The 13004-nt window shown below is 39.3% G+C and overlaps 1 protein-coding gene across 1 annotated transcript in view; it reads right to left on the bottom strand.

Moving 5' to 3' along the window:
• LOC119414282 (receptor-type tyrosine-protein phosphatase mu) overlaps nucleotides 1-13004 on the bottom strand; it is a 203234-nt gene that overhangs the window by 84808 nt on the left and 105422 nt on the right. Inside the window, exons 13-15 of the mRNA XM_037681376.1 lie at nucleotides 8597-8633; nucleotides 5905-5979; nucleotides 3487-3622 (exon numbers count right to left, since the gene is read on the bottom strand). Of these exons, the coding sequence (XP_037537304.1) occupies nucleotides 3487-3622; nucleotides 5905-5979; nucleotides 8597-8633 (248 nt within the window). The remainder of the gene's footprint in view (nucleotides 1-3486; nucleotides 3623-5904; nucleotides 5980-8596; nucleotides 8634-13004) is intronic.

The raw sequence follows: 13004 nt of genomic DNA, 5'->3' as shown, positions 1-13004 counted from the left end.
TACAGAAACTTTTATCAAACTGAGCTGCTTCCCTTTTATCAACACGTCCTTCTACACACCTATAAAATAAAATTACCATATCTGACCTGCGAGGTTGGACACTTAATGAGCGGCTCCAATGACTAAACACAACTCTGATTCCCCCGGTGGTGACGGTAAATTAGGCAAAATTCAACCAATGAAGTCGTCTCCATCACCGCTTTGATTAGGGGCTAATTGAAAACAATTCCATTACTTGGTGCTGATTTTCACACCCACCCACTGATTGTTGCGCTATACAAACAGGCCACGCTGTGAAAAATAAATCTTATATTACCAACGAGAATAAACACGGAGCATAGTGACTGCATTAGTACAAAGAGACACAGCTATGCCTTCCCAGTCGTACAAGAAAATGAAACATTAAATAATAAATTCATCAAATGACTTTTTTGCTTGAACTTAAGCCGAACATGAAGGGTTCTGTGGCGACGTTATAAACTTTTCTTGTCTCGTCTGTTGTAAATAAAGAATAGAATTAAACTCTAGTCAAAGTGACAAGCTATCAGATCGTTTGAGTGTGGCAAAAACCAAAGTAAAAACCTTTTCAGTGCTGCTTGTTTCGCTTTACACAGTTATTCCAGCAGAAATATGATATTCTATCCAGAAATGCCCCCCAGACTACACTAAAATTTCTACAACTAGTTATTGCTGCCGCTGTTACTTTTTATAAATAACCGCAGACTCATGTGTAAATAACCATGTAATGGAGCATCAAAGTTCATGCTCGATAATCTAGGTAAAAAAAATCCAACAAAGTTCAGTCAGGTCATCTGGACTGCTTCTTTTTTTGTTGTTGAGATGTTTCGTCTTTCATCCAAAGGACTTCATCAGTCTGAGGAGCCACAGCAAACTCAGTCCCATAAGTGTAAAAAAGTTAAATCTGGTCCTCTGGACATTAAAAAAAAACAAACAAACAAAAAAAACAAAGCAAATCAACAAGTTTCAAGTTTTTTTTTTTTTGTTTTTTTTTTTGAATGTCCAGAGGACCAGATTTAACTTTTTTAGATTTTTCTACCTGGATTATTGAGCATGCATCAGGATAGTCCCATAAGTGGCTTACTCACATAGTGGGCCAAACCAGTTTGCTGGTGATAAGATGGTTTCTGGGGCTCACCCTCTTCCCTGTCGACTCCTCTGAGGCATCCATAGCCAAAGTGGTTCAAAACATCAACGTTCATGCTCAATAATCCAGATAAAAATCCAACTGGACGATTTCTTCTTCTTCTTTTTGTTTTTCTGGTTGAAACATTTTGTAGTTCATCCAAAGGACTTCAAGGAGCCACAACAAACTCAGTTCCATAAGTGGCTTTCTCACATAGTGGGCAAACCAGTTTGATATTTTGAACCACTTTGCTTATGGTTGGTTGCCTCACAGGAGTCGATGGGGGAGAGGGCGGACTCCAGAATCCATTTTATTACCATTAAACTGGTTGGCCCACTATGTGAGTAAGCCACTTATGGGACTGCATTTGTTGTGGCTCCTCGGACTGATGAAGTCCTTTGGATCAAGCTTTTCATGAAAAAAATAAAATAAACCGCCCAGAGGACCTGACTTAACATTGTTGGATTTTTTTTACTTAGATTATTGAGCAAGATGGCTGCGGTTTCTACAGTTGCAGCTTCGTGCACTCCGCCCATCTTTCGGATGACAGTACGTACATATTCGCGTTGTACCTCGGTGCAACTCCAATAAAGTTTATTCTGATTCTGATGAACTTTGATGTTTTGAACCACTTTGTCTATGGCTGCCTCAGAGGAGGTGATGGGGGAGAGTGCGGGCCCCAGAAGCCATCTTATCACCAGCAAACTGGGTTGGTCCACTATGTGAGTGTGCTGCTTGTCGGACTGAGTTTGCTGTGGCTCCTCAGACTGATGAAGTCCTCTGGATAAAGGACAAAACGTCTCAACAACAACAGCCAAAAAAAAAACTGAAACCGTCCATATGACCTGACTGAACTTTGCTGGGCAACACTAAAAAAAGTGAAAGTTGAGAAAACATTTACATTGACTATTGTGATTTTTGTTTTTTTTAATTCGAGCCATTTTAAATTAACAGGCTGTTGATTTTTGAAGCTATGCTCTGTCAAATAATTAGTGATAGTATCGAATTATCCGTGATGTCATTCATAGAGCAGAGTGTGGAGAAAGATGCAAACTTTGTCCAGGTGAGGCCAAATTTTCATATAATTCTGGCTTATAAGACTTTTGTTTTCTCCAAAGTGACATACTGCACATTAGCTAATATTAAAGCGCTACATTTCCATAGCTGTATGATAGACTGTGTTAAGCTGATGGTGCAGAGGCTGCAGATGCATCAGTCTGTGTGATTGGTGTTTAGTAAATCCATGCATGTGTCAGTCAGCTGGGCCTCTTTACTCAAGGCCCAGCTGACTGATACCCTCAGCAGCCTCACCATCGTATACTTTGCACACGCATTTGGCTAATGGCACAAACATTGTTCGACTGAGGAAAGTGTGACAAAACTAAACAAAGTCATGTATAAGTGTAGATGTTTCTTTCACACTTGTTTTATAGGCCAGAAAATGACAAACAGCTTCTCGTTTTGTTAGCCATTAGCCTAGCCTTGACAAGGACTTCTGCTCTTCTCTCCATACTTCATGCTCCAGTACTGATAAAGTACTATTTGACAGAACTTCACCTCAGAAATATTAAACTATATAGGACAGAAATCCACTTCACTTTTAAAGCCAGCTCAATCCAGCTGTTAGCTTGTCAGTCTGGTCAAAACTAATCTATATTACTCAAAGCTGATGTCATCCAAAGAGCTGTTTACAACACACAAGACACAATTTGTTCAGTAGAACCCCACTTCAAACAATCTGAACTATCGCTTTAATATTAAAGAACATACACATAGAAAAAAATAAAATAAAATCAACGACTTATACCCACCAAGGAAATTTCCACAGAAAGTGATTTGTGTTATTTCAAACCCTACTGTGGACAAAAAGGAGGTTGGTATTTGTCGAGCGTTAGCTCCCCTGATTACTGGGATGCGCGCCGAGGATCTCTAGAGTCTGTGGTCCAGAGCTAATGTAAACTTAGCCTTCAGCTATGCGGCCATCCTCTTTCCCTTTTGAGCCTTTCATCATATTTTCTTTCTTATCTCCTCTACGCACCACAAGGATCCAAAATATATTTTTTCTCTCCCTCCTGTTCCCATTCCAGTGTCGCTGCACATTTGTTCGAGGGTGCCGTGGATTAATTTTTCATGGCACACTTGTATCTCATGGCTGTAAACAGCGTTAATGTGCCGTATCAACACGATCAAATTAATTATTTATGACGCCGTTGACAATGCTACCATTGGAGGGAGGAATATAGGAAATGGTGAAATAAAAAAAATGCTCATTTTTAGAAACTGTGCAACTACTTCCACACAGATTTGAAACAGTATGTTTATGAGTACTGAAACAAGCTTACCTTTTCTTCATGAGGAGCACCACTCCTAAGAAGATGATGACGAAGAGGAGGATGCCAGCGATGACCCCTGCGATCTTTACAGTGTGGTCTGTTTGCTTCTCCGGCTCCACTGCGTCAGGTTTATGAGTGGCTGCTCCTGCAAAACATCGGTAACACTTTACAATACGGTACACAAAGTTTGATTAACTACTAGGGAACGCCTCAAGAACGAATCAGGAGCTAATGAGTAGTAAACCAGTACTTACTGGGAAACACACAGCCAAGCGTTATTAGGGGACTACTGGTTAGTTACCTTGTAAATGAAGAGGAACTAATCAAGAACTAATGGGTAGTTACCAAGGAAACAAAAGAAGAACAAATCAGGAGCTAATGGGTAGTTACTGGGGAACACACAGACAAGCTTTATAAGATGACTACTGGTTTGTTACCACAGAAACAGGATACAATCTCCATGTGGGTTCTGAATAAACCCTGCACCAGTGAGGTCACAGCTGGTCATGGTCAAAAACCTGTTTCCTAGTGATTACTGGTTTTATTGGATTTTCTCATTTGTTAAACTATTGATGAAAGACATTAGCAATTTCATAATCTTGTACTGCTGTGATCTTAACTATGGTTCTGTGTTAACAAACCAGTAGTCCCCTAATAAGGTTTGGCTGTGTGTTCCCCAGTAAGTACTGGTTAATTACCCATTCGCTTCTGATTCATTCCTATTTGGTTTCCATGGAAACTACCGATTAGATCCTGATTAGTTCCTCTTCATTTCCCAGGTAACTAACCAGTAGTCCCCTAAGAAGGCTTGGCTGTGTTCCCCAGTAAGTACTGGTTAACTACCCATTAGCTCCTGATTCATTCCTTTTTGGTTTCCATGGTAACTACCATTAGTTCCGGATTAGTTCCTCTTCGTTTCCCAGGTAACTAACCAGTAGTCCCCTAATAAGGCTTGGCTGTATGTTCCCCAGTAAGTACTGGTTAACTTCCAATTAGCTCCGGATTCATTCCTCTTTGGTTTCCATGGTAACTACCCATTAGTTCCTGATTAGTTTGTCTTCATTTACAATGTAACTAACCAGTAGACTCCTAATAATGCTTGGCTGTGGTTAACTACCCATTAGCTCCTGATTTGTTCCTGATTGATTCCTGAGGCGTTCCCCAGTAGTTAATCAAATTTTGTGTACCTTATTGTAAAGTGTTACCAAAACATCATAGAGATTACATTAAAAAGAAAACTTTGAATCTAATCTTGCCATTTAGCAGGAAGCACACAACACAAGTGGACTAAACAGAACCACAAATGCACACAATTTGGAAGAAAATGATGCCAAGACTCAAAGTACACGACTTCCAATTGTTTCAAGAGTCCACTTTCAGCTCTGTCCTTAGTGGACATCAGCAATCTGTGGATGAAGCTGCACTGCCAGAGATAAGTGCATACCTTCTTTACCCTTGCTTAATCACATTTGTGGCAAATGGTTGCTAAGATGTAGAAAAATGCATGATGCAGTGCGGTAAAGATAATACCCGAGAAGATAAAAATGCCTGAAATAACCAAAACATTAAATATGAGCCTGGGAGGAGATAGCCAACAACGAAAGGCGCAAACAAACAGGGTAATATAAAAAAAGCAGCTTGTTTCAACAGCATCTGTTCTTTGGAAAGTGATAAGGCGCACTCTGGAAGACGGTGTTGCTCGAATCACATCTGTCCACCTGAGCAACACCATTATTCCTTGTCACCAGCTGTAAATTTAGAATAATAAATTGTTATGTCAAACAGCTAGTATTGCCATTTTCCTTCCCTATCGAAAGAGTAAATGTCCATCCTGAGATGGTTGTGACACATTGTTTTAGCTCTGGTGTGCCGTTATCAACCTTTATTTAAAGAAGACATATGATTTTAGGCAAAGTGGTGGAGGATTTCCAGTCTGCAGAAAAAAAAAATGCATCATGTCTGGAGTTACGGAGGTGATTTTATCCTAAAACATTGCTTCACTCTAACTTTGCAGAAATGCTGTCAGTTTTAAACCCCCGTTTGAGTTGTGAGCTGTATGTTCAGGAAGTTTTATTTTAGTCTGAGCAGAACAAGAAGAAATTGTTACACATAAGCATCATTTTTTTAGTGCTACAACTGCAACAAGTAGCAATCAACTCACTTAATCTCCCCAAAGTAATGAGAAATATTCATGAAAGTGGATTAACTCCTGTCAAAAGCCTTCAAAAGTGATGAATCACACTAACAATCTTTCATGTCTGCTAAGAAGATGAAGGTAGACAACAATGTATGCATGTCTTTGATTTAAAAACAACAATACAAGTAATATGCTTGTGTGTTTTCTTGCTGAAGGGACTATAGAGTCACCACATTAATAAGGAAGGAGCGGGGAGGGTCAGAAAAGACTCCAAGGGTGACGGGCCTGACCTGTTAGTTGGTTGTCACCGGCTGCCGGGGCCATGCGGATGTAGGGGGTTGTAAGCTGAGTCACGAGTATGGCGGCTGAGTATAGTCAGTAGATCCAGGATTGACATGCAGCAAGAAAAAGACAAAGAAAAAGAGAAAGACCACACTGGAGCTCAAACATTAGTTTTCACCACCATGCAAGACTTAGGTCACATTTCTCTCATTAATAATCACTATTTGGACTATTTATAAGATACAAATAAGTTTTAAAGTCTGGCTTTGACGATGCAAAGCTTTCATCAAACTCCATCTATCTTTAAAGATGTTAAGGCTTACTCGTGGCTCCTAGAGTTTATAAGACTTGAATGGGAGGCAGAGGTTTCAGTTGTCGAGCTCCTCTCTTGTGGAACCACCTTTTAGTTTGGTCCATGAGGTTGACACTGTCTAGTCTGGACTTTAGCCTTTCCTGTTTGATCAGTCATATAGTTAGGGTTAGCTTGGGTTTCTTGAGCTATCCTTTAGTTATGCTGCTATAGACTTAGACTCTTGGACTCTGCTGTGGTTTTACTCTGATATTTTTTCTTCTTCCTATAGAAACTACACCTGAATCAACATTTTTGTGTCTGTTTGTGTCACTTTCTTGTCTTTTCCACCCCCCACCAGTCAAGGCAGATGGCCGCCCATCCTGAGTCTGATTCTACTGGAGGTTTATTAAAAGATATTCAATAGCATGGGATCAATTTTCATTGTTATGCTGATGATACACAGTTTTATTTGTCCATGAAACCAAATGAATCCAATGAGCTACTTAGACTACAAGCATGTCTGAAAAACATAAAACCCTGGATGACACTAAATGTTCTCCTTTTGAACACAAACAAGACTGAGGTTTAAGTTTTTGGACCTGAGCATCTTGGGAATTAATTTTTCAGTCTTTCACCCTCCTTAGATGGCTTTAATCTGGACTCCAGCTCTAATGTTAAAAATCTTGGTGTTATTTTTGATCAGGACATGTCTTTTATCCCCCACATTAAAAACATTACTAGAACCTTCTTCCATCTGCGTAGTATCACTCAAATTAAAAACATCTTATCTAAAAATGATGCAGAAAAACTGGTCCATGCATGTGTCACGTCTAGACTGGACTATTGCACTGGTTTATTATCTGGATGTCCAAATACTTCTTTAAAACGGCTTCAGTTGATCCAAAATGCTGCTGCCAGAGTCTTAACTGGTGTTAGTGGGAGAGATCATATCTCTCCAGATTTAGTTTCTCTCCACTGACTCCCTGTCAAGTCCAGAATTGAATTCAAAATCTTCTAACCTGCAAAGCGCTCAACAACCTAGCTCCATCTTATATTTGAGATCTTATTGTTCCATATTTTCCTAACAGAGCACTTCGCTCTCAGACTGCAGGTTTACTTGTGATTCCTAGAGTTTCCAAAAGCAGAATGGGAGGTAGATCTTTCAGTTATCAGGCTCCTCTCTTGTGGAACCAACTTCCAGTTTCTGTCCATGAAGCTGACACATTGTCCAGTTTTAAGACTGGACTTAAGACTTTCCTTTTTGATAAATCCTATAGTTGGCTTGGTTTCTTAATCTATTCCTTATCCTATGCTGCTATAACCTTAGACTACAGGAGAACAAATTGACTTAATTTCATCAAATGAACAGTTACAGATACATACAAATTAATAGTTTGTTTTTGGTAATTATTCTTTCTAAACATGTGATTTCTGTCTTTTTGTCTTTCCTCCTTGAGGAAACCTGATGGTCTCCATCCTGGACCTGTCATTCTGTGTTTGTTTTCTCCTTCCTGGTCCTCTCAAACCCAGCCAGTTGAAGCAGATGGCTGCTTGTCCTGACTGGTTCTACTGGAGGTTTCTTCCTCATGGGGGAGTTTTTCCTTTCCACTGTTGCCTCTGTGCTTGCTTATGAAGGGAGACTGTGATGAAGTTAAAATCAGTCTGCCTTCTCCTCAGATAAATAACGTTATTAACTGACTTTATATTGTATGTCAATTGGTTGTATTAGAAACAAATGAATCGATTTGTAATTGGGTTTGAATCTGGGTTTGAATTGTTTTTATGATTTCCACTTGTTTTTTTTCTGTTGTACAGTGTCCTGAAAATAAATTGTTTTACACAGCTCATCTTTTCGAGTCAAATGTAAATATTTTTCCTCTTTTCTCTTGTGATATCTGACTACACCCCTCTGACCCAAGCAGATGTAGACCCCCCCCACAAGAAATATATAGTGGTGCTGCATGCAAACCACACAACATATATATGAGATTGTCAGGGCATGTGACAGAACCTCCCACAGCCCAGAACAGATTGTGACTACAACTCCCTCTGGCCTTATCAATTCTGCACCCAGATCAATGGCGCTTAGACTTCATCACCCTTAATGTGAGGAGCAGGACATTCAGGCCGCGTAGCTAAGTATCTGCAGACCTCCGTGGGCACACACATGCTGCCTCCAAGTCATGGAATAACACATGTTCTAATCAATACATCGACCAGAATTCATGTTAAAACTTAAATCACGCTGGTTTAAAAAAAAAATGCAACTGCAAAGTCTAACGCAGCAGTAAAACCAACAAACTGGAAACACGTTCAGTTAGTTCTGAGATGTCAAATGCAAGTTGTGTTAGGAGCTGCACGTGGTAAATGTTTTTTTTTTTTAAATACAAAATTTAATCCAATCCTACCTTTGGTGGCAACTCGAACGCAGTCGATTTTAGTTTCCTGTTCAGACAGATACAAAGAATCACACAGGAGAGGAGGATCTGGGGTTATTATACAACACATTCACAAGTGTGCACACAAAGACACGCGTATGACAGCAGCAACACCTATCCAAGAACCTGCGGTTACAGGAAACATTGTGGCCAGACTCATGCTGTCCCCTATCATCTGTTGAGCTCGATGACTGTGACACAAAATGCACCTAAGCGAGAGGGCCTGCAGCACAGATTAGAGGTGCTGAGCTGCTGATTTGTCAACCAGCAGCGATCTGTCGGCAGCTTGCAGCTCAAGGTGGTCATCCACTGTGGAGAAAGCAGAGCCCTGTGACAAGCACCACCGAACCACTGAGCAGGGCTCCAGAAACGACACATCGGGGAGACTTTCAGAATATGTAATGGACTTTCAGCTCTGACAACAGAAAACAGCAATTGCTGTTGTCAGAGAAGTTTGCTGTCAAAAAACTGAATAAAAAAAGGGCACAGAAACAGGAATGGGGTGAGTAATGCAACACAAAACATACGTTTCAGTCCAAAGAGTAAATAACATTTACAGGTAAAATATAAGAAGAGAAATGTTGAGCTCAGGCACATGCACTGCAACGTTTAAACTGTTAAATGACTTGTTTTTTTTAAAAATATGAACAATGTTAATGTTATCCATTAAATTATATTTAAACACAAGACAACAAAATTAGAAGTTTGGGTAGTGCACATCTTTAAGGGTGCCGTTTATAAAGTGACACCGTCAAAAATCAACTGCAATATTTTGGTTTATTTAGTCTTTCATAAGAAAAAAAAAGTTTTTATTGTCAAAGTCATATTTTCACCATGTTATTCATACATTTACGGGTGTCATAGTTTCAAACTAAATATTTAATTTATAAGCTAAATATTTAGTTTACAAACTAAATACTTAACTTGCAAGGTAAATATTTAGTAAAAAAACTAAATATTTAGCTCCACACTCTAGTGAACAAACTAAATGTTTATGTCCAAGCTAAATAGTTAATTTACAAACTAAATATGCAAGTTAAATATTTAGTTAGTGAACTAAATATTTAGGTGTAAATTAAATATTTAATTTCCAAGCTAAATATTTATTTTCAAAACTAAATATTGAATTTTCAAACTAAATAATTATTGTCCAAGCTGAATATTTAATTTAAAACTAAATATTTATTTTATGAGCTAAACATTTAATTCCTAAACTAAAAGAGGTGCATAGCAGTTCATCTTTTATTTAGATAGTCCACTTCAGCTTTTCAGCAAAGAATTTGCAGATTAGTTAAATATTTAGGTTTGAGCTAAATATTTAGCTTGCAAGTTAAATATTTAGGTCAGTGCTAAATATTTAGTTAGCAAATTAAATATTTATTTTGGAAATTAAATGTTTAGTTTGGAAAATAAATTGTTAGGTCAGAGCTAAATATTTACTTAGCAAATTAAATATTTAGTTTAGGAATTAAATGTTTAGAATAGAAATTAAATGTTTAGTTTTGAAAATAAATATTTAGCTTGGAAATTAAAGATTTAATTTACACCTAAATATTTAGTTCACTAAATATTTAACTTGCAAGTTAAGTGCTTAGTTTGTAAACTAAATATTTAGTTTGAATATTAAATATTTAGTTTGGAACTATGACATTTACAAATATATGAATAACATGGTGAAATTATGACATTGAAAAAAAAAAGCCCTATTTTTTTCTTATGAAAGTCTAAATAAACCAAACTCTTGCTGTTAATTTTTGACTGTGTAACTTTACAAACGGCACCCCATACACCTTCACTAAGTGCTTACTTCGTCTGAGAAGCTCCTATAAAAATCCTAATGATCAAACACTAAAACAGCTCAGAGAAATCAAACGCTGAAGAAAACGACATCATTCCATTGAAAGAATGAACATCATACAGTCGCTTTCAGGCCAGAGTTTTAGACCGAGTCCATTTTCTGCTGAGAAATGATAAAGTTATAGAGAGACCTTGAAAAAAAATTATTCAATAATGCAAGATACCACGCCTTTAGCAACGTCCACATTAAATTTTAGCTCAACATCTGTCAAATTGACCGATTCATATTCGTTGTTGTGTCGGATAACATAGCCAAGCTTTAGCAGCCATCTTGAATTGATTGATTTTGATTACTTTCTTGACACTTTCATTAAAATCTGTTATGGCTTATAAGATATTTTGTTTACAGAAAAACTGTGGTAACTCCAACGGTTATTGCTGAAGTTTTAAGTAAACACAACCACACGTGAGTTTAGTTCAATATCTGTCAAACTGATGGAAATGAAGCAATTTTTGTTGTTTCTAATGTTAGTTGGCTGTGGCAGCCATCTTGAATCAAATTAGCTTTAAAAGTCCACAAGTTGAATATATACTTTCAATCATTACTTCCTGAAGGTTTCACCAAAATCTGTTAAGTGGTTCATCAGTTATTTTGCTAACAGACACAGGAAAACATAATAACTTGCCTTGGCCTTTAAGTGGGAGGCAGTAAATAGTGAATCTGGCTCCTGTGGAGTAAAATACCAGATGTAAAAATCTGTGCACAGCTGTGTGCCCCACCGACGCTGATGAGAGCCGTCGCAGCATTCACACATTCCAGGTGGAAGAGCGCCGACGCGCTACTCTCCAGAGCTAACGCGCTAATTTGATTCAGCGCCGCCTCACAATATTTGTATTGCCTCTTTAAAGGCGTGCTGGTGTTTCTCAAGGATGTTGTTTATGGTGATTTTCATTCAGGACACAATCGGCGGGGCTCTTGAAGCTGCAATCGAGCGAGCGGTGAAGGGAGGGGAGTCCTGCCAAGAGCCACTTGATGACAGAAGCTGCGACCTGTGCGATTAGTAAAGCCCGCTGTTGTCCCCTGGCTCGCACACTGAGCTGCAGGTCGGACGACTGCATCTCATAAATGCTGTTGATCAGCGGTTTGTGTTGTGGTTGGCACAAAGCTCCATGGGAAAAGGCATGAAAACAGAGCCAGAGGAATTTTTTGTGGGGGGGTGGGGGGGTGGGGGGGTGTCAGGACACATCGTTCTGCTCCTTAAGGCTGACCCTGCTGAAAGTAGCTGACAGTGCAGTCACTGCTGTTTGTGTTTATTTGCTGCTGTTAGGAGGCCGCCGGGCGACTGCGCTCTGCACCTTTAGCTCATCGAGGAGTCAATCTGTCCGTTATCCTCTCGTTTTCATAATGCTCATTTCTATTGTTTTAACACAAATACAGTAAATAGTAAATGCACTGTATCTTTCTATCTTATCAAGATACTCCTGCACCACCTGCATCATGAGGGACCCCACTCACCCAGCACACACACTTTTTGCCCCGCTCCCCTCAGGAGGGAGGTTGGGGAGCATTAAGTGTAGAACCACTAGACTGAGGAACAGCTTCTACCCTGAGGCTGTTAGACTCATGAATCTCTGACCAGAATGATCACTGTGAAGGACCATATCGTGTTGCTGCTGATCTGTTTCGTGTTGCTGCTGATCTGTTTTAATGTTGGTGTGTTCATGCGTGCACATCTGCTCACAGACTCGTGTTCATGTTTGTGCTATGTTCAATGTTTTATGTTATGAGTGCTTAGTGTATATTTAGTTGATGTTTTTCTTAGTTCATATCTTAGATGTTATTACTGTTTTTCTTATACATTTTATTGTTGGATGTAACTGGGACCCTGTGTACATAATTTCGCTCCACCACATGTACCACATGAGGTGCGAATGACAATAAAGAAACTCTGACTCTGACTCTGACTCACAGCTCTTTACACTACAATCTGTGCCTCATTTACCCATTCATACTGCACTCTACTACAGCTATACAAAGACTAATCAATGCTTGATCACATTCATACACCGATGGGACACACATCTGAGGCAATGAGGGGTTCAATGTCTTGCTCAGCGACACTTCAGCATCTGACTGCTGGTGGAATCGAACCCCCAACTCTCCCATTGGAGGACGACTGCTCTAACCATTCAGCCACAGCCGCCCCACAGTAGTCCCTCGCTACTTTGCGGTTTCGCTGTTTTTCAATGATTGTCAGTTTTAATATTACTCACGTGATTGGGACGGTACAAATAAAAATTTAACGGAAAAAAAACCAACTTCAGACAAGCGCCACCATTTTGTAGTTTTCTTTCAATAAACCTACACTGCATCACCAGCCCCAAAGAACTACACTACCCAGAAGCCAACAGTGCTTCCGGCCGCTGCTTTCTATCTAAATGGGGGGGAAAGTTTTGATCTGATCCAAACCTGACTAAAAACTTTGGTCCTTAATCATAGTGACTTCAGCGCTCAGTGGATGCAGAGAACCGATCAGAACCGGACCAGAACCGGACCAGAACCGGACCAGAACCGGACCAG

Source organism: Nematolebias whitei, chromosome 9, assembly GCF_014905685.2.
Source record: "Nematolebias whitei isolate Nwh7 chromosome 9, NemWhi1, whole genome shotgun sequence".
Taxonomy (NCBI): domain Eukaryota; kingdom Metazoa; phylum Chordata; class Actinopteri; order Cyprinodontiformes; family Rivulidae; genus Nematolebias; species Nematolebias whitei.
The sequence above is the reverse complement of the archived record's forward strand: the minus strand, read 5'-3'. Positions and strand labels throughout refer to the sequence as shown.